This window comes from Desmodus rotundus, chromosome 5 (assembly GCF_022682495.2).
Source record: "Desmodus rotundus isolate HL8 chromosome 5, HLdesRot8A.1, whole genome shotgun sequence".
In the NCBI taxonomy this organism is placed as follows: Eukaryota; Metazoa; Chordata; class Mammalia; order Chiroptera; family Phyllostomidae; genus Desmodus; species Desmodus rotundus.
Genome location: NC_071391.1, coordinates 40,102,906 through 40,125,589, shown reverse-complemented (window position 1 = coordinate 40,125,589; position 22,684 = coordinate 40,102,906). Strand labels below are relative to the sequence as shown.

At 36.1% G+C, this 22,684-nt stretch overlaps 1 protein-coding gene across 1 annotated transcript; it reads right to left on the bottom strand.

Moving 5' to 3' along the window:
- Positions 1–1,461: 1,461 nt before the first annotated feature.
- Positions 1,462–22,368, bottom strand: TMEM41B (transmembrane protein 41B). The gene is made up of 7 exons (XM_024558946.4): positions 21,990–22,368; positions 13,353–13,470; positions 10,365–10,493; positions 7,607–7,700; positions 6,866–6,970; positions 5,300–5,438; positions 1,462–3,108 (listed from the first exon to the last, which is right to left on the bottom strand). Exons 1-7 carry the CDS (start codon positions 22,108–22,110, stop codon positions 2,939–2,941), a joined length of 876 nt encoding a protein of 291 aa, XP_024414714.1. The 5' UTR covers positions 22,111–22,368; the 3' UTR covers positions 1,462–2,938.
- Positions 22,369–22,684: the final 316 nt, after the last annotated feature.

Here is a 22,684-nt window from a genome sequence, read left to right as displayed (position 1 = left end):
TTGGTGTCCCAGGTAAGGGGGGAAAATCAGAACTGAGTACTTGAAGCTGCAGTAAAACCCACCTGCTACCGATCTAATGGTCATTTACACACCAGGAAAGCTTCAACCCTTTTCATTTATTCTGCCCATTTTCTAAAAGCCAGAGAACATTCGATTGCATTATGGTTCTCAAGTCAACTACAAAAATTAAGGTTTTTAATTTTTTCTTTGTTCTTGCCCTGGCTGGGTAGCTCAGTTGGTTAGAGCATCATCCCTATAAAGCAAGGCTAAGGGTTCAATCCCCAATGGCACATATAAGTAACCAATGAATGCAGCCTGGGCTGGTGTGGTTCAGTGGGCTCAGTGCCAGCCTACAAAGTAAAGGATCACCAGTTCGATTCCCAGACAGGGCACATGCCTGGTTTGCAGGCCACATCCCCAGCTGGGGCATGCAAGAGGCAACAGATCAATGTACCTGTTGCACATGAATGTTTCTCTCCCTTCCTTCCTTCCCTACCCTCTAAAAATAAACAAAATCTTTTTAAAAAATTATTTTAAAAAAGCAACCAATGAATGCATAAATAAGTGAAACAACAAATCAATGTTTCTTTCTCCCTCCCTTCCTCTAATTTTTATTTGATTTAAAAAATATTTAAAATTTCCTGTTTTTGAAAATGCATAAGAAAATTTCAAGAGAATATATTTTTATTCAATGAAATAAAGACCAAGTATTACATTTAATTTTCAGTATAATTTATTGTTACATTTTAGTTTGCATTCATTGTGTCTTAGAAATACAAATTAAATAAAATAAGAAATATTAAAGTAACTCCAGAGAGGGGCCATTAACTAAGAGGATACAGTCTTGCTTTATCAGTGTATCAACTTCCTACTTAGTTTGTAGGCCTCCCTCCCCACTACACATAGTTGCTCTCTTGTGGTTATTATATGTATCTGTCTTCAAGATGTGTCTGAAGCTTGAATTTACACCTGGCATCAGGCCACATCTGTGAATCCGTGAATATGGGCAGCACTGTATTTATAGCCCGCTGAAGGGTTCGTTCTTGGCAGTCACTGATAATGAATCTAGAAAGACTGGCTGGTTATTCTTTCGGGAGAAGAAAATATATCCCACCTTGAGTGACAGTTACAGTTTTCTAACAGAAAAAAAATAATCAGCAATGGGAAAGAATCAATGACAAGGATAGGGAAAATACTCTGAGAATAGAGTAAGTACAGTATATACACACTGGAGTGAATACTGAGACTTCTCCTGAGTCAAAGATCTTTTACTTTTAAAAGTCTGATAAAAATTTATTCAATTACATTTTATACAGTAATATTTAGTGAACTCTGTTCAAAAGGTTATGTTTTAAGTTCATTTGTAAAAATAACAAAAGCTTATCATTCAGTCTCTGGTCAATAAGAAAGGAAGAAAACCTCGCTAGAAATAACAATAAATAATTTCACACAAAGGCCAGGTGACATAAGAATAGTATATTAATCAATATATTTTCTTTGTATTTACAATAAATCCATTTGTTAATACTGTGATAGAAAAAATAATAAATCAGTCCACATTATGTAGTAGAAACAGGCTTTGAGGATGATCATAGCTCTCACAATAAGATTCAAGGATTTCTCCCAGTTAAAGTACTTTGCAATGCGACAGTCTTGGGTGAAGGTAAAACTGACAAGAGTACTTTGCTTCAGATCAGTTATGTCCTAGAATCAAGTGTATTACCATTAAGCAAGCAGCAAAAAGCTGTGTCATTTTTCCAGGACTATTTAAATTTAGTAGTTACTTTGTGAGAAGTTAATTATACTTTGAGTTATAAAAAGTAAAAAACACTAAATTGGGAAACTGCATTAAGCAGAAGCAGCCCCAAACAAAAAAGCCATCAACAAAAATGAAACAAGGCATTCTTATAAGTATATCATGCATAAAAAAAGGATAGTTACATAATATATACTTTAATGACCAGACTAATAAATAAATAAGGTAAACTTTAGAGTCATTGGAACAAATAAACTCTATTTAACCACTTAAGTGTTATGTCATCACTTTATTTCAAAATAAAGTAATATAATTAACCTAACATCTAAAAAGTGTATATGATTAATGTTTGTTTTTTGATCCCCTTCAGAGATAGTAAAGGGAAACTGTAACAAAATATTATCTGAATATAAATTATTAAAACCAATATGACACAATTACCATGTAATCACCATTTTGTATACGCACAATGGAAATATCATGAAAGCTAGAAAAAAATGAAAATAGACTGGTCAGAATTTTAAATTTCAAACTAATCCATGATAATCTGGAACAGAAAAAAAAAACCTAAATAAAATACACAAATAGATATAACTTGATACCCTTTCGCAATTCAGTAGTACACTAAGATGCAACTTCTAAATAAGCCCATTACCTCAAAGGTAAAAAGAGGAAGATGTAAATCTCTTAAGTACTAGTTTTAAGTCTATGCTCTAAAAAAAGGGCTAATACTAGCCAGAACTACAATACTATTTTTAGAAATCTAGAAGTTTTACTTTTGTATATCTATTTTAATTATTAACAAGGGATAAGAGAGGAAAATATTAAAATATCAAGCCAAGGGTAAGTATCTATAGCCAGTTCATGAATATATTAAATTGAGTAAATCAACGGGGTCAAGAATTTCCTACGATGCTATTACTAATTATTTATGGCTACCCTTGGAACAGTAATTTAGAAGACGGCTATCATAACTACTGACAGCACTTTTCATGGTATATCAATTTCCATTCTTCTCTCCCTTGCCACTTAAATGCATTATTTTAACTGTCTGATAGGAAATTTTATTTTACAAATTCCTTGTTTCAATTACTGAAGAGGTGATTTTAACACATAATCCGGCCAGTCCTGAGATGATGATGATGATTATGATGATAGGAACACTAAAACCCAGATGATTTTTCACTCAAATTTCTGCTTTAGTTTTTTTTGAAAGATGGCTGGCAGGATAGAAAGAAGAGCCAAAATCATTAGAACAAATACTGAATTCCAGGAAACAGCTTCCCCTGCTGTGGTAAGTTGATACAACGTTGTTCCTGCCTTAATTGCTACAAAAGAGGGAGGTGCGACACCTAAAAAACAAACAAACAAACAAACAAAACCGATAAAAAAATCACTTGTTTGCCTTTTACCATTCAAATTTTCTGCATGTATAAAATATCTTTTAAGAATATAGTAATCTCCATTTTGGAAATTTTTTATTTAAAGCCCCTCAAGTTTGTTTCCAATAAGGCAAAGGGGGAGTAAGGGGGCAGTCAGTATCAGCAATAAAAAAATGTAATTAGCCCTGGCTGATGTGGCTCAGTGGATTGAGCACTGGCCTGCAAAACAACAGGTCACTGGTTCGACTCCAGTCAGGGCACATGCCTGTGTTGCTGGCCAGGTCCCCAGTAGGGGCAGGAGAGAGGAAACCGGGTTGGCGTTTCTCTCCCACATAGATGTTTCTCTCCCTCTCTTTCTCTCTCTCTTCTCCTCTCTCTAAAAAAATAAATACTGTCTTTTAAAAATATATAACTATATTCAAAATGTATACAATTTTAAAATATTTTCATAAAATGTAAATTTTAAAAATTTAAAAAATTTAAAAAGAATTAAATTTTTCATAATTACCTGTTAAGGAAATAAATTTAAGAACTCATGAAAAGTTTCTGGAAAAAATTTTACATTTGTCAACACCCTTAAAAAAGAATGTGCTCTGATCCAGCAATTTTAACTTTAGAGAATAATGTGTATGAGCAAAGTTCTCAAGGATGTTCATCACCAAAGCATTAAAATAACTAAAATCTGGAAATAATCTAAATGTTCAAAAATAAGACAGTAAATTGTCATTCACTCTTGACAGAAAACACTTAAACTAAAAATAAAGTGGTAGGAGATATTCAGAAATGAAATTATAACTTTAAATATGAGTAAAAAGAATTTATATAAGAACATATACAAAATAATCATATCTCATGAAAAACCAGAACTAAAAAAGCTGGCTGCCTTAGCCCAAAGCTGAAGTTAACAAAATCTCTAGGTATTTCATCTGTAAAATAAGGAGATATGGACAAAAATTCTCTTTTGATTCCATGAACATTAACATTAATTTACAAAATGCAAAATTACCCCTGCTGAGATTTTTAAGTTTATCAAGGAATTTTTTAAAAAGTAGCAATAAAAATTGATTTTGATTATTCTTTTTTTTTTTAAGATTTTATTTATTCAATTTTAGAGAGGGAAAGGGAAGGAGGAGAAGGAGAAAGAGAGAAATGTCAATGTGTGGTTGCCTCTCACACACCCCCTACAGGGGACCTGGCCTGCAACCCAGGCATGTGCCCTGACTGGGAATCGAACCAGTGACTGTTTGATTTGCAGGCCCGCACTCAACCCCTGAGCCATACCAGCCAGGGCTGATTTTGATTATTGTTTTCAAAAAAGATTTATTCTCACAATAAATGGACAGTCAGTACACAAGGAATCTGCTCATTTTGTTCATAGCTAAATAATTCAACATAAATTTGAAACAAAAGCAGAATACTTTTACTAAGGAACCATTTGAATTTACAAAATATATAAAAGAAACTTATGTCCACTGATTAATTTCAAAATTAAGCACAGCGCCTTGAGAGCAAAATGTTTGTTAAACCTTGCTTCCCCCATACATTTTGATAATATCCTTAAGAAATATCGATTTCAAAAGTATCAATTCTCACTAAAAATTAAAGTTCAATATTTCAATGCTTGATTACAGGATAAAGGGCAAAATCATTCAAAAAAGGCGCCTTGATTTTCTTCTGTCTCCATAATGAAGGAAAGAGTGGAATTTAAAAATTCAGCTTAATCCTGCATGATTAAAAAATATCTGGTAGAGAATGTGCCTCTTTAAAAGGATTAACACACAAATACTTAAATTAAGACAATCTAACAGCCCTGGCCTTGTGGCTCAGTTGGTTGGAGTGCTGCCCTGTACGGGGTTTGATTCCCTGTCATGGCACATATCGTACCTCGGTTGCCGGTTTGGGCCTCAGTTGGGACACATATGGGAGGCAACCGATCAATGTTTCTCTCTCTCAAATCAATGAAAACATATCCTCAGGTGAAGATTTAAAAAAAAAAAAAAGAATCCAACAAACATTTCTGAGCATCTATCTATTTATACAGACCAGGCTCTGTGCCAAGGTCTGGCGTATCTGCACAGAGCACGCAAACTAGCGCAGCTGGACACTGCTGGATATGTATGTACAGAATGAGTTCTGACACAGAATGAACCAGAGACCTTACCTAGAAAAGTGCCAATAAAAAAAACTTTCAGTGGCACATTTATCACAGGAGATGTAATGTTAATAAACCAATTAGGCAGAAATGGTGTTATTCTCAAAAATATAATATAGTTAATGAGATGTTCTCTATGACGTTCAACCTGTCATAAGAAAGAAAGAATCAGGATCAAGATAAAGTCAGTCTTGCAAACAATTTGCTTAATACAAAATACCTTATTTCAAATTCTCATACTTGATAGTTGAGTTTATCCAATGATCAAAAAGGGTGCTTGAAAATGACAATGAACTACTTATCAAATGCTCACCACCAGAGCTAAATATTATGGGATACGAGTTTTGTAAAAATTGTGCCTATGGCTTAATGCTATACTGCTGACGGTGGCTCTACATCAGCCTAGAGCAGCGACTTCCAACCGGCGTGTCACAGAGGCACACTGCAGTGTCGAGATCATTTTTAAGACACGCAATACCTGACTGTTTAGTCAGGGGCGCTGACGTCTTTTCCCTTAGACTGTCAAATAAAAAAATTACAACAGCAAACAACAACAGTCATCTGGTTTGAATAAATCAAAATTATGTCTATTGTTTTTTGTCAGATCGGCAAAAAACATATTTTTTGGTGTGTCACAGAATTTTAGTGATTAGTTTATATGTGCCGTGAGATGAAAAAGTTGAAAATTGCTGGCCTAGATAATGATGGCTCAACAATGACATTTTAAACCTAGAATGACAAAATTAAACTTATGACTAATTACAAAAAACACATCAAGTAGCTTTTTAATGCCTTTAACTTTCTAGAATGTAAAGGGCTAGGATAGCACATCAGTATACCCAGACTCCAATTTTTAAAAAAATTCAGATCTTTATGTTATTATAATATATTATCACATGAGTAAATTCATTATTGATAAGTGACATTAAACAAGTATTTGGAAATATTTAACCAATTAAATATAAGCAATAATTACATTATAGTTAATACCTCCTTTGAATAAACAGAAAACAGCTATTCCAAAAATACATGTAAAATGATTTTAATATTTAATCAGTAACACAAAAAGAAAAAGACAAAGATGATCTCTAAAACTCCTCTGAGTTTCTTTTGATTCTTTATAAAAAGAGGGTTTTCTCGGCAGTACTGTGTCAGACTTTTCTGTGGAGTACTGCTTATATCATTGCTAGTCTCTGCAGAGACCCTGACTGACCTAACAGCCGTTCCGCCTGTGAAACACATTAAGGAGTTGGCGGATCCAAGTTCTTCAGTGAGCCACAGACAGCGTGACTACATCAAAACAAAACAGGTGAGGCATCTAAGTACGCGGATGCCTTTTCATCGGCATTTTGACTTCTGTGCTCTAATTGAACTCACTAAAAATGAAGAATTAACATATAAAAACTTGTATCTGAAAATACTAACATTCATTACTTGCCTCCCATTTGATTTTATTTTGGCCAAAAGATTGTTTTTATTAAAGCCCTGAGTCTGAGTCAATTTATGTAGGGACTATATACTGACCACCCAATTAGCCAAAGAACTACATTAAATAATTTTAAAATACACGTTTACCTGCTGTGACCATTTTACTGCTTTCTCTGTTAGGTATTTGTACACAACTGGTCTCCCAACTAGATAGGAGAGCATATAGCAGAATGAGGCACCGAGTCCAGAACACTAGAAAATAAGAAGCAGCCATAAGTATTTTGTACTTATTCTCATGGATATATTAACCTAAAGAAAAGCTGAACTACTTTACTTCTTTTGGGGCGGGGGGCGGATATTCTGCACGGCATCTTTTGTGCACAGAGCAAAAACCCATTTGCTCTAGTCCTTCCTCGGACCAAATTATAACGAAAATGAGATCAGCTACAACAAACTGGCACTTATGGTTAAATTTAACGTCTATATCCAAAAAGTTCATGTTAGCTTTTAGCCCAAGAATAAAACTCCAAGAGCCAATTTTTTTCTTTCAATTAATATGCTTGAAAACACCACCTCCAGCCTGGGACTTAACTCATTTTGCCCACCAATACTCTTGGACTATTTGAATAACAAAGTACAATAGGAAGAAAAGGTTAAAACAGAGCCTATAAATGCAATTGAATCTATGATTTCTCTGTTGTAGGAAAAAAACCAAATTAACTATATAACAGCTCCTTATGGAGGGACGTAACAGATTAACATTAAATGCCTCTTAAAACTAAGGAGTGTATGCTTAAATAAGTGGGACCACGAATGCCATCCTCCTCCCCCTCATTCTATTTAAAGCTATGTTTTTTCTGGTCTCCCAGTTTCACTTCATATACTTACCAAACAAACAAGAAACAGGGCTAGAGGAAAGGGATAAAGAAACCCTGAGAGTATGCTGAGAAATATAGAACCTGGAATAGCAAATGTTTGCAAGCTGTTAACTTTTAAGTTAAGGATTAAAACATAATTAAGTGGAATTTCAAAATGACAAATCCAACATTTCAGGAAAAAAATCATCAATATATAAGTTATTGTGTTAATAAGTTACAGTGTTAAAAGTGAGATTATGTCCAAAAGTGTAAAATATATATATAACTCCTCAGTTATAATGCCTTTATTTCTAAGTTGACCATTCACTAACTCGTGACAGCCAGGAACTAGGCGCTTTGGCAAAAAAAAAAGAGAGAGAGAGAGAGAGAGAGAGAGAGGGAGGGAATGCACAAGAACAAAAAAGGTCTTCAGTAATCTTTTAAATATGCTTCCTTCATGCACTGCATTTATTCCCAAATATTTTCAAGAATGATTTCTGTGGAAATTTCTAATTTAACTTACAGACATTTACCTCAAGTTTACTAATTTAAAAAAAAAAAGACAGGGATTACAAAATACAGTAGAAACCACAAATCTTATCTTAAATACAATTATGCTTTTTGCTACTCTCCTTTAGTTTCCAGCTTTGGCTTTGGACCCCTCTGTCACCCCAATATGATTTACTTATAAGGTCAGTGAGACTGTGAATTCCCTCAAAATCTCTCCTTCCTAGCCGAAAATTTGTATCTTCATCCACTAATTCTCCCTCTCCTTCTTTCTCTAGTCCCCACTTTACTCATGTTTCCATTTTAATCTTCCTGGGTTGTTTCTTCAACCTCCTGCTCTTTCACAGGATCTGTCCTGTATAAAACCACTCAGATGCCTAGAAACGGAAGAAAATCGAGGCTTTCCTTGACTGCGGTGGCCTATCCAGCGACTGCCTCTCAGCTGTCTTCCTCCCTGGGCATTCTCTCCTCTTCCCTCACAAGCGGGTCACCCACACACCACTCTACCGAAACTTCCTCCTGGCCAGAACCCACGGCTTTTTCTCAAGTCACTTTTTAGTGATTCCTGCATAGAATTAAACACCCTCTCGCATAAAAAATATTTTTTACTTTTCTTCTACATGACAGATCGTTCCATCTCTACTTTTTTTCTTCTCATCACCCTCAAATCTGGGATTTCTCTCCCATTCTGTTAGCCATACTCACCTCTCCCTTTCCTTTGATAAATTCAGCAGTTTCCATGGCTTCAAGTACATGGCCATACATGCTGAGAACTCTGAATTCTCTAACTCTGATTCAACTTTTCCAATCAAATACCAGTCTCAAATTTTCCATCTGTCTACTGGATACCTCCATTAACAGTAAGAGGCAGCAAGAATAAAAATAGTTTGAGAGAATTAACAAAGTAATTTGCTTTTTAAAATAAAAGCTGGTTTATTTGTTTTTAAAATAAAGGCATAATGATTACTGTCACAACATCAAAAGATAATGTCTTTCATTAATTGAAAGTATCTGAAAAATAGAATGAATCAGAATAAAAGATACAGCCTTGGCCACATGGCTCAGTTTGGTTGGAACGCTGTCAAACACACCAAAAAGGTTGCGAGTTCAATTCCAGGCAGGGCACCTACCTAGGTTTCGGGGCACATCCCTGGTCTAGTGTGTATGGGAGGCAACCAATCAAAGTTTCCCTCTCACACAGATTCTCTGTCTCTCTCCCCCCTCCATTTTCCCTGCTCCCTCCCTCCCTTCATTTCTCTCTCTCTAAAATCAACAAAGTAAACAAGTCTTTAGGTGAAGATCGAAAAAAAGAGAATAAAAGATGCAAAAATCAGAAATTAAAGCCCACAAATTAAATTAACCAATCACTAGTGGCATAAGCAGATTGAAAATATTCAGAAAGAATAAAGTACAGGAACTACTATAAAGAACACATGGACAAAATCAAGGGGGAGGGTGGAGGTGGGGGAGGGAGGTGGGTTCAGCTGGGGTGGGGTGGAGGGATGGGGAGAAAAGGCATACAACTGTAATTGAATAACAATAAAAATTTTTTTAAAAATTAATTGACCATAAATTTAAATAAATAAAGTTATTTCCCTGACTAGTTAAAAATACAACATATATTTTTATAAAACAAAGAAATACATACTAAGTACTATTTTAAAAATCCATATCCTTTAAATAACTAATTATCCTTAGGATTTTTTTTTTTACAAAGAAAACCATTAAATGGAAGAAAAATGTCATAAATAAAAAGATTCATAACATAACATCTAAAAAAGCAAAAAATTAAATACAAATTATGTCTTCAAACCTAAGGGAATTCTTAACAATTATGGTATAGGGACTACTAATTTAAAAGAATTATTTAAATTAAATTAAGACAATCAACAAATAATAATAAATAAAACAGATAAATAATTATCTCAAATAATACAAAGGAAACGAAAATGTTTATAAGTAAAATAGCAGAATACAGGCTGGGGTGGGGTGGAGGGATGGGGAGAAAAGGCAGACAACTGTAATTGAATAACAATAAAAATTTTTTTAAAAATAGCAGAATACAATAAAACTGGTCATAAATATCCAGAAATAATTACTTAGTTGAAGAGACAGGATTAATTTTTACAGGAGAATATTTTACATTTTAATTTTTAATATTCTAGTTAATATTGTTACATTAACAATTTTTAAAAGGAACAATAATTATGTATAACTGAGCAGATCTTTTAATATCTTTCTCTTGAACAAAACTAGAGAACATTTTTCAGTTAAAAGGATACAAAATATATGTAGCAAAATAAGCTACAAGTACTTGTACATAAAAGGTGTCCTTATATTTGGATAAAACTTTTCCTAGAGCCTTGGCATCATCCATATCTCTGGGAACCTTCATATTCACTCTTTCTTCTCTAAAGAAAAGAAAATTAAAGTGAAAAATTTTAAAGCAGAAGTTTGCCAAGATAATTAACATTACAGTCAACTTCAAAACATGAAGTTTTATCCAAAATGATGCCTTGATCTGTAATATATTAAGCATAAATTCACAATTAACTTCAAAAGCCTAACAATTATTTTTAATGCATTAATTAATAATATAATGAGACATGCACTATATATAAGAAAGTTCAAGGTGAGCCAAATTATTGGGTTTGCCAAAAAGTCCACATGATTTCTTCCATAAAAACGAAAGACACATTTTTCATTTTCACCAGGAACTTTATTGATTTGGATATTTTAAGTATGTTGGCTATCTCTTGGGTGGTATAACATTGACTGTTCTCAATTAATGTCTCAAATTGATTACTATTAAGTTCAGCTGGTCTACCTAACCATGGAGCACTGTCCAACGAGAAATCTCTAGCACAAAAGTTCACAAACCACTTCTGACATGTTTGATGACTTACAGCACCTTCTCCATACACTGCACAAATCTTTGTGTTTCAGTTGTGTTTTTACCTATCTTGATATAATAAAGCATAATATGGCAAAAATGTTATATATTTTCTTCCATCTTTAATTTTAAAAGTTATATAAAAATTCACCAATTTTGATTTTTAAAAAAATGCTAGTTGATATGAGAGCTTAACAATAAAACCTAACAAAATTGTTCTGAATGAAGTTAAAGACAACTAAGTGCTACTAGAGCCATCATACAGAAACAAACAAACATTTTAGCCAACCCAATAAATGGTTTTGTAAAAGCATTTGCTCCAACAGCAGTACAAATTTTGAATTAAGAAATCAACCACTGATGTTAGCAATATTTACAACACATTTTACATCAGTCTGGATAATCCTCATGATAAACCAAAGTCAGTAGTCAATTACAACTAAAATTAAGTAAAAATTGTATTAAATTTACAGTTTACACCTTTTCTGGACTATTCCAGCTCAAAGTTCAGATAAAAACTTAAACATTTTCTATGCTATACACCTGAAACTAACATAACATTGTATGCCGAGTATAATTAGAAAATAAATTTTAAAAAACAAAACATTTTCCCCATTCTATTAATTTTACTTTATATTTGGTTTCTTGTTTGGAACTGAATAATTCCTTGCTTATAAAAGCCTCAAATACTCACCTTTGCATTTAATGTATACAGTGCTCATTTGTTTATGATAAAATTTAACTGACCTTGCACAACAATGGTAGAATGTTGCTTACATCCTATAAAAACCACAGGCAAACTAAAATAGGTTTTCTCATCGTAAGTTTAACAACTTAAAAAACTCTTTATAGGGGTGCGCATGCATGCATACACGCATAATACAAACACAGAAGGAAATAAGAATTATGCAAGGTTTATAATAACTCATTATTATGTACATGTGATGTTACTATTTTTTTTTAAGATTTTATTTATTTAATTTTTAGACAGAGGGGAAGGGAGTGAGAAAGAGAGGGAGAGAAACATCAATGTGTGGTTGCCTCTCATGAACCCCCTACTGGGGACCTGGCCAGCAACCCAAGCACATGACCTGATCTGGGCAACGAACCAGTGACCCTTCAGTTTGCAGGTCGGCGCTCAATCCATAGAGCCACACCAGCCGGGGCAGTGATGTTATTCTTAAGGCACATTGAGAACAATCTTACACTCTATATTATTTTCCTCTTTCAGTCAGCTCTTTATTTCCTACTCTCTGGTCAAAACCAGAAAGAATCGCCCAGACTGGTGAGACTCAGTGGGTTGGGCATTGTCCTACAAACTGAAAGGTCCCTGGTTCAATTCTGGGTCAGGGCACATGCCTGGGTCGCAGGCTGGGTCCCGGTCAGGGCCTGCAGGAGAGGTGGACGACTGATCTTTCTCTCACACATCAATGTTTCTCTCCCTCTTCTCCCTCCCTTCTCCTCTCTTTAAAAATAAGTAAATAAGGTCGTAGAAAAAAACAACAACAACAGAATCTAAGATTCAATCATACTAATATTAACATAATATAACATGCTATCTTCCCAAAGACATTTATTTACATTGATGCAGGAAATCAAAGTATTAAAATATAGTTTATAAATTTTCAAGCATAAGGCATTGTTAATGAAAGGATTTAGATGAAAACAGTAACTTCCTAAAATCTTGAAATCACATTTCAGTGGCCCTGGTTGAAAGTCTACTATATTTCCGTAGTTTTTACAAGGTCCATTTCCCTGTAAAAAGAACCTATTGAGACTATTATTTCTATAAAACAAGGAAGAGAAAAAGAGCTAGGAGACACAGATGCGCTGGGTGAGGAAATATAACAATCGGTTACAAAGACAAGTAGGAAGGGAGAAAGAAACAGGGATAGAAAATGGAATGCAGAGGAGATCATCCGTGTTTCTCAAAATGCAGGTCAATATCTATTATGGACTAAAATAAATTTACTTGGTCACTACTAGCATTAAAAAAGTAAATGAAATAGAATAGAAAATATCAGAAACCACCACCCGTTTCACAGGACTTTAACTTAGTTTTATATGTATATATGTATGCATGCGAAGGGAGAAAAGGAGAAGGAGGTAGCACATACACATACGCAGGATCATTACAAAGATTAGGCCTTAATTAGAGGAGCAGGGCTAGGAACACCTTGCATGGTAGAAAACCAAGAGGCACATTCGGAAAGAAGTATTTCATTAACACTGCCAATATAAATATGGACTTGCTACAAGCTGTGAGAGCTGATGTACAATCACCACGACAGTTTGTCCCCTAAAATTCGCTTAACTTTTAATCCACTTTCATCTCTATAAATGTCTAGACATTTTCAGTTTCTTTCAGTATACTTACTCACTAAGTTGAGGAAAATTTTTGTACACCAAAAACATGACAAAAGCTGCAGATAAGAAAATGGACAGCAATATAAGAAGTGACATTCTTGCTGACCCAGCTTCCGCACAGGCTTTTTCTGAAATAAGAGGGTGAAAAAAAAAAAAAAAGCCATACTTAAGATAAACATAAAGGCAGATAGTATTCCCAACCAGCAAATAATTTCCTTAAAGGCTTTCTTCCCAAAAAGCTGTTCACACTTTTGCCCCAAACACTGTAACACTAAATTTTAAGTACAATTGTATTGGACGTTTATTAACTAGGCAGAGTACTTTTCAGGACTATAACCATTTTCAAAGCATGAAAAAACAGAACACCAGAATTTGGAGCACTGGTTTGTTGATGAGCCCAAGGGGAACAATGGGTATTGCTCTAAGTGCTATCACTGATTTTCAATTTTATTATCTGCACAGGGAACATAGGATGGCCTCTTAGGAAAAATGAGGTAATCTGGCAATTACTTCAACTGTTACAAGAACCTAGAGATTTCGCTAATGCACTGATTTTTTCAAACTTTTTCATTTCCTGGCATATACAAACTAATAAAATTCTGCAGCACATCAAAATATATATATTTTTGCTATTCTGACAAAAAAACAGGCATAATTTTGATTCATTCACACCAGATGGCTATTGTGTTTGCTGTTGTCATTTTTTTAATTTGACAGTGTAAGGAAAGAGAGATCAGTGTCCCCGACTAAATAGGTATTGCATGATTTAAAAATTCTTGAATTCTTGCAGCACACCACTGCACCTGTCCTGGCACTTTTCCTGGGTTGGAAAATTGCTGCATTACTGCGACTGATGAACATTATACTTTCTCTTTACACCAACGGCTTCAGAATAAAGTTGAACCTCAAATGTTCTGGGTGACTCTGTCTGTGATTCCAAGAATGGGAGAATGTGTTTGCATTCCCTCACAAGGTAATCTTAGCATTATCTTTAAAATTATATCCCAGATAAAAGTATGAAATGAACCCTGGCTGCTGTGGCTCAGTGGATTGAGTGCCAGCCTGTGAACCAAAAGGTCTCCAGTTCAGTTCCTGGTCAGGGCACAAGCCTGGGTTGCCCGCCAGGTCCCCAGTGTGGGGCATGTGAGAGGCAACCGATTGATGTACCTATCGCACATCGATGTTTCTCTCCCTCTCTTTTTCCCTCCCTTTCCCTCTCTCTAAAAATGAATACATAGAACATTTTTAAAAAATGAAAAGTATGAAATGAGATCTAGGAAATAGCAAGAATTAGAATGAGCAAGCTATTTTTTCCTGGAAGCAGTCAATAGTGGGAAGGCCAGGACACCTTAATAGTGCTCACTGGGGAACAGGTAGGTATAAGCAGTTCAATTTGTGTTGCCCACATTTATCATTATCACATGTATATAGTAATAACACTAAGGATTGTAAAAATGTATGCATTGGCCCTGGTTGGATAGCTCAGTTGGTTAGAGCATCACCTGGATAAACCAAGGTTGTGACAGGTTTGATCCCGAGTCAGAGCACATACAAGAAGCAACCAATGAATGAATAAATAAATTGAACTATAACAACAAAATAATTTTAAAATTTTTAATTAAGTAAAAATATATGTATACTATAATTTGGATTTATTGTTTTCAGTTCTCTGGATCTATCACTATGCTTGCTTTTATGAAGTATACTAGTACTCTTACATTTAACAAATCATGTTCATGAACATTAATAAAGGTATACCAGACCTGGCTGGTGCCCAGTGCCGGCCTGTGAACCAAAGGATCACTGGTTCGATTCCCATTAAGAGCACATGCCTGGATTGCAGGTCAGGCCCCCAGTAGGGGGCATGTGAGAGGCAACCACACATTTGTGTTTCTCTCCCTTTCTCCTTCCCTTCCCCTCTCTCTAAAAATAAAAAAATAAAATCTTTTTTAAAAAAAGGTGTATCAGACATGTGTCACTGCCTGCTCTGGTAGGGCTCCCCTTCTCTGGAAGCTAGCACCTTTCCCATGTCTATCACCCCTCCCCCCCAAGAGGCTAATCTCATTGACCCTATTCTTACCATGTGATTCCAACACTCTACCCTCCCGAACATTGAAGGCTAGCTCGCCCAGGTTGGAAACCTGACCCTTACAGAAACAATTCATTCCTGAAAATTTGAACTAAGAAAAATAGATACTGTTGTCAAGGTCTTGGGACTGACAGGTCAAACAGTGTGGGCCACCATCAGTAACATGGCAAGCCAAAGACATGTGCCAGAAATGTAAGGGGGAGATTGGCACAGAAATTCAGAAAGCAGAAATGGGAGATATAGCTAACCTACTTGACTTTTAAATGAACTTTTCTTGAAGTCTGGATAGATTATTTCTTGCCCATGGATACCAGTGAAATTATCTCCTATTCTTAGAACAACTTCCCTTTTTATGTGTGCTAGTTTAAACTGATTACTGTTCCTTTTCAACTCAAAAGCCTTAACTTGCACATTATCCTTTGTCTCACTGTGGCAGGTTTATGTTACAACTGAATCAGTTAGATTTTGCTAAATTCTATTTTGAACATAGAGCAACAGCAACCATCTAGCCCCTTCCTACTCAAGCATGTTCTGGGAACTACAGGAACCAGCATCATCAATGAGACTGCTGGAAATGCAGAAACCCTGGCCAGGCAGCTCAGCTGCTTAGAGAACTGCCCCAATAAGCCAAGGCTGCAGGTTCCCCGTCAGGGCACACACAAGAATTAACCAATGAATACAAATATGGGTGGAACAACAAATCAATGACTCTCTCTGTCTCCCTGCCCCCTTCTCTCCCTCCCTCCCTCTCTCTAAATCAATTTTAAAAAATGCAGACTCTCACCCTGGCCGGTGTGGCTCAGTTGGTTGGAGCATTGGCCAGCAGACTGAAAGGCTGCAGGTTCAATTCCTAGTCAGGGCACATGCCTAGGTTGCTGTCTCGATGACAAGAGGCAGCTGATGATGTTTCTCTCTCACATTAATGTTTCTCTTCCTCTCTTCCCCTCTCTCTAAAATTAATAAGCATGTCCTTGGGTGAAGATAAAGATGAAGATTCTCAGGCCAACATCTCAGACCTACTAAATCAGAATCTGTATTTTAATAAGATACCCAGGTGATTTGTATGTACATTAAAGCTTAAGAAGCAACAATCTGGCCCTGGCTGGGTAGCTCAGTTGGTTAGAGTGTTGTCCCTAACCAAGGTTACAAGTTCAATCCCTAGTCAGGGCAAATACAAGAAACAACTAATGAATGCACAATAAGTACAACAAACCAATGTCTGTCTCTCTCAAATCAATAAATACAAATAATTTTAAAAAACAGAAGCAAGAATCTGGTTCACCCTACTTATTTTAAAGGTAAGTAAATACAAGCCCAAAGGAGGATGCACTATCTATTTTTTAAAAAATCCTAAGCAACCAAATGCTTTTAAGTATATCTCCAAGGCGTTTGACTATCCATTTAGAGTCAACTCAATTTCTGCTGAAACACCAACTGCTTACATTAATGCTTTAATGTACTACATATTCTTATATGTACTACATTATTCTTATCTGTTCATTAAAGCAGGCTTTCTAAAAGACAATATTAGATTTATCACATGTTAGTATCTGAACACTAACTTAGTAAGCTTAAACATTTTTTCTTTTTCAATTTTCTGTAAACATATCACGTATCAGCCGAAATTCTCAACTAGTCCTTATCATTTTAACTTTGTTATGTTTCATCTTACATAATCTCAAAAAAGACTTTACTTCAAAAACCAAGTCACAAATAGAAACTTATTTGCTCATATCATACTTATAAATTTATATACAAAAGATGCCTTCAGTGAAATAATAAACAGGCATGCCTGCCCCATAATCCTCTAGTTCATTAATCCTGATGTATTTGTATACATGGTTTTTTGCAGCAGAGAGAATTAAATAGAGACTTTAAACATCTGCGGTAGGTCAAATATGAAAAGATCTCTGCAGAACTTATGACAATATATGCCAAACTGTCTACCACATTTTTGCCCTAATTATTATATCTGATTCAATGCATCCGTTAATGACTCATAATAAATCATGTCTATTCATCCTAAAAAAAAAAAGGAAAGAGTAATCAGCCAATAGTTACAAAAATATCACGTGTGCATTGAAACCAATTCAACCAAAAATCCCTATTTAAACACAAACTGTTCTCACAAGGCTAAGTTTTTTTTTTCTACTTTATTAAGTAAGGAGGTACTCTACTAGAAAAGGAGTAAGAGTAATATATAAATATTGAATATTTTCATAGTTTTCTATGGGTTGACATCAAAGCAAAGACATGTTAACATAGGTATACAGTCTATGATTTTTCTGGAGGCCTATTAATTCTTAAAGGTATGCTACTTTTTAATTTTATTGACTTTTTAGGTAGGAGAAAGAGGAGAGAGAGACGGGGGGGGGGGAGAGAGAACTATCGATATGTTTCACTAACTTATGCATTCATTGATTGCTTCTTGTATGGGAAAGGTATGCTACTTTTTAATCTACCTGGAATTAATTTGCCCAGCCCTCGTGTTCCACTTACTTCCCTGCTAGAATGAGGTGCAGAGTACAAAAATACTGATACAAATAACTTAATATTATGGGTATCTTTTAAACTCTTCAAAACCATCAATAACGTTATTTTTTGTTTTTCATCCTATAGATATTTGTGGACACAGAATTACTTCTAAGAATAAATGGCTGATTTTCCCCCTTTCTTGGAACTTCCCTTAGGGTTTGTACTATATGCAAGGTGTACACTCAAATGTATAGTTGCTTAGAACTATCTGCTGAGCATCTATTATGTACCAAACTTTGCTCTATCTCTGCTCTTAGGAAGCTGATGCTGCCCTTAGTAGATCCCCAGGGAATGGTACAAAGGGGCTTTGAGTTTATAGAAAAGCAAGATTACTGGGTTAGAGTGATGGAAGCAAGATTCAAAGAGCAGGTGGAAATTTAGTTGAAGACTAAAAAGATAAGAAAAGAATTTACAGCCTTCTAACCTGTACTGTAGGTAACATATTTTTGAAGACTTCAACAGGTAACACAGTTCTCTTAAATTAAAAATTAAATAAGACATTTAGCATGCTAGCCCTATATTAAACTATAATAGTTTTCTTCCCATTATGAATTAACCAGTCCTAAGTAAGGGGTTGGTGGAGAGAAAGGTGTCAGACATTTAACTGGACTTCAGAATACTAACTAAGCTGAAGGTTGAATATACATCCCTGGTTGCTTGCTACTTGTCTTACAGTTGGATGATATAATATAGACACTTGAACAAAATTAACCTCCAATTCATTTTCTTCATGTTGTAAAATTAGGCAAAATTTTGCAAGCACTATGTTCAACAGCAACACACACACAGACACAAACTACACTGGTAAAAATGCAATAAAACTTAGTGACATTCGATTTTGAAGCTCTCTTTCATACAAATGGATAAATAGGGAGAGCTGGCTATTATGATTCAAAAATTCTTCTTGAGTAGAATCCTAATAAATCCAGATACTAGCATGCAATTCATTTATTTCTAAAAAGATAAAAGGTAAAGAACTTGTTCTAATGGTAACCCTACATCTATATGTATAGCATATATATTTATAATGTGCCTTCTTCTGGCTGCATTAGACATGTCATTTAACATTTAGAGCTACCCATACCAGTACTTAATACATTCATTAACCTCTAAATCTGCCAGCATACTAACTCCCAATCTGAATCATCCTATTATCTGTTTTTCCAACCTCCTCCCAGTCCAAAGGTACAGTTAGAAAAAGTCAGATCATGATGCTCCTTTGGCCTAGAACAAGTTCACATGTTTTTCTATCTCCAATTAAGATCATCACTGGCCAACAATAACCCTTTTTCAGTACTCTCCAAAAGGGCTATTTCAAGTCTCTTCAAGCCTTTAATTCTAGCTTCCCCTTCTCCCAACCAATGACACTGCCTCTACACTTAGTGAGCTCCCAATCTCTAACTCAAGATTTGCTCATGAAATTATCTTTCCTTGTGCCCCTTCCCGTATCTTTGCATTTAATGCCAGCCAGCACACTTCCTTCCAGATTTGGCTCTCAGAATTCTCTCTCCATTTCCCCCGTATATTTAATTATTCCCTCTTATAAGCACCTTTTCTCTAACTTCTAATATGTATATATCCATCCTGAAAAAGCCTAACTTAAACACACCAAATATACCAAACACTGCATACAGTGAGGAAAATACTTCAAACATACACACAATGACAACTATTTGTCAAAGTTACATAGCTATGTCAGGTAATAAAATACAAATTTGTCATTACTATGCATTTTTCAATCAAGAGCAACTAAAAATTTTATCTGTTCTCTAAAACCTTTTCTTTTTAGAATGTCAAGTTACCACCTGTAATTAACAAAAAATGTTTTTTATAACCCAAAAATTGGTGGCTAAGTAGTTACTAATGACATCAGATCACCAGCTGATTACCACCAGCGAGTAACTCAAACTCTCTTACATAAAAGGTCCATGAAAGCTCCTAATCATGAATGGTCCAGAAAATTCCTAACACCACAGAGACAGAGACGGACAGACAAGAAGAAGAAAAAAATTAAAAAAAAAAAGTATGGATCCTAAAACTTCTTTTGTCTAGCACTTTATTTATTTATCTGATTGATCTGGGGATGGGTGGAGATTTGTTGTTCCACTCATTCATGCATTCATTAGTTGCTCTTGTATGTGCCCTGGCCAGAGACTGAACCTGCAACCTTGGTGTGTGGGGATGACACTCCAAACCAACTGAGCCCGCTGGCCTAGGCCTTGCCTAGCATGTTAGAGCCCTCGCCTAGCATGTTAGAGCCCTCTACATTATCACACCATTTTGACCATGGCCATAGCCAACTTTACCTTCTACTATCCAACAAAAATTCTTCACTCCTGACAACTTACTCATTATTGGCACTCATACGAGGTTCACATTAACATTCAATGTGAATCCATTCCCTTCTCTTATCCAAAACCTATTTATCCAAATCCTATTAGTCCACGAAGGCATGCTTTCACGTGTCCTCCATCTTCCTACAGATTTGTAGCCCACAGAAGTCATTTGACAGTATCATAAAAATAACTGTTGAATGTGTTGTTCAAATGATAAAATAAACAATTTAAAAGCACTTTGGAGATTTCAAAACTTTATTTTCTCAACAGTATTAGGTTAAAAAAAACCCAGTAATAAATCAACTGATTGCTATTGCAAACCAAATGACAATCTTTAGGGACGCCCTACATGGAAAACACTTTTTCAGGAAACCCCTAGATTACTGTCACTATCAGTGACAGCATCTTCAAAATAACATTCCTTTAATTTGAGTGGATTTTTACAATGAGAACAATTCATTTCTGAGTTACTTAATAAGTTACTTGGTTCTACTGTCTATAAGGTGGGAAAATGCCCAAATACATAAAGCTTAAAGAGCCAAAGTAAACTGGAAACATTTTAAATTACTTTTAACATACTTAAAAATAAAATGCCATTTTCTGCTAGACACTCTTTTTTCATTTAATATATTTTAAATTTGATTCAAAAAGTATTTTGGCTAATGTTAAACTTGCTACCTTCATAGTTATAAATTTTAAGTGTACAATACTTTATTGATTATAGTTACAATGTTGCTAAACATTCTTAAAAGATCCTCTCCTTACCCATCACTGATGGTAGAACACAATAGTGTAAGTAAGCTACAAACAACATAATAGTCATTTACTAGGATCTCTTCAACTTAATGGGCTTTAAAAGCATCTACAGAGCTTATCATTTCAACTGCTGAAAAGCAATGAAAAACCTTATGCCAAGATGGAATCAAAGTATTTAATTTCTAGGTACACTTTTTTTCTTAAAATAATATTTAAAGTCAGAAATGCCAGAATGGCACAGTGGGAAAAAGCTTTACACAGAGAGATCTTAGCTATAATAGTAATCGTCAACTTCATACAAGCCAAGCATTACACTAAATCCTTGACATGAATTATTTCGTTTAATCCACGTACCAATCTAACTAGATACTATTAATTTTATTATTGTACAGTTTGGACACTGGGCTTTGAAAGGTAACAAGCCCAAAGTCATAACTAGTAAAGCAGATACTCAAACCCAAGTGTTCCTGCCACCTGAAGTTGCATCTGGACGTAGTTAAATCCTCGCTCTTAACCACTACATTACTAAACTGTCTTTGTCACTTTGCGCAAGTCATGTACCCACTCTGGGCCTCAGTTTCCTCATCTACAAAAATAAAGCAATGCATGCTAAAGTTCCTTACACCTCTACCTAGCTTGAGTATAATATCAACCTTACACTCTCCCTGGTGTCAACAAGCCAATGTCATTCCTTCCTTTAACTGAATTCAACTAAAAAAAAAATTACGACGAACCAACTAGATGTCCTGCCTTGTGGTGTGCAGTGGCCCAAGCCCAGGTCCCCGACTCTCTTCTCCCGGGTGCGAACAGGCAGGCCCTTCTGCCCCAGCAAATCCCGGGAACCCGGCAGAGGTCCTTTCCCCTCCGGAGCCCCTACCGGCAAACTCTCGCCTCTGGGCCAAGTCCAGCTCTGGTCCCTGGTTCCACTCACCCTTCAAGTGGTCTCCGCTGCCCGGCGCCGTGGGGCTCCGCGTCCCCGCTGCCCGGTCCCCAGCTGGGGTCGTCTGGAGTGCCCCCGTCGGCGATCGTTCGGCGACTCTACCTTTCGCCATGGCTACTGCTGGGAAGGTGGAGGGAACCAGGCGATGCCGCACCCCCTTCACAACAACTCCGCCGGCGCCTTCTAACACCCAGAGGTCACAGCCACAGCCAGTTCCGGGAGACCACCTAACCTGACACGACCTCGATCGGTAACCACGACCTCTGCCCACTCGCACTAGGCTCCGCCCCGCACCGCCCCGCGCCGTCCCGCGCCGCCGGGAGACTCTTGAGCTCGCGCTTGTCCAGTCACCGCGAGACAAGTCAGGATCCCGGCATCCGCATTCCCTGCCCCGCCCCGCCCCGCCACGCTACTGGGGAGCATGCGCAGTCCCAGCATTGGAGTTACCCTGAGTGACTCGCCGTCCTAGACTTCTAAAACGTAGCCCTAGTTATCCGGAAGTACAGTTCCGACGACTTCAAACCCTTCGTCCCAGCCGCCGGAAGTGCCCGAGAATGACTAGTTAGCGTTTGGCAATAGGGCCTCATTCTGCCCACTCCGAACTGCAGATCCGAAGCTACTGTCTGGAATTTGGAGGGGCTAGAGAATGCTTGGTATGAAGATGTTGAGAAACATAAAACTTATTC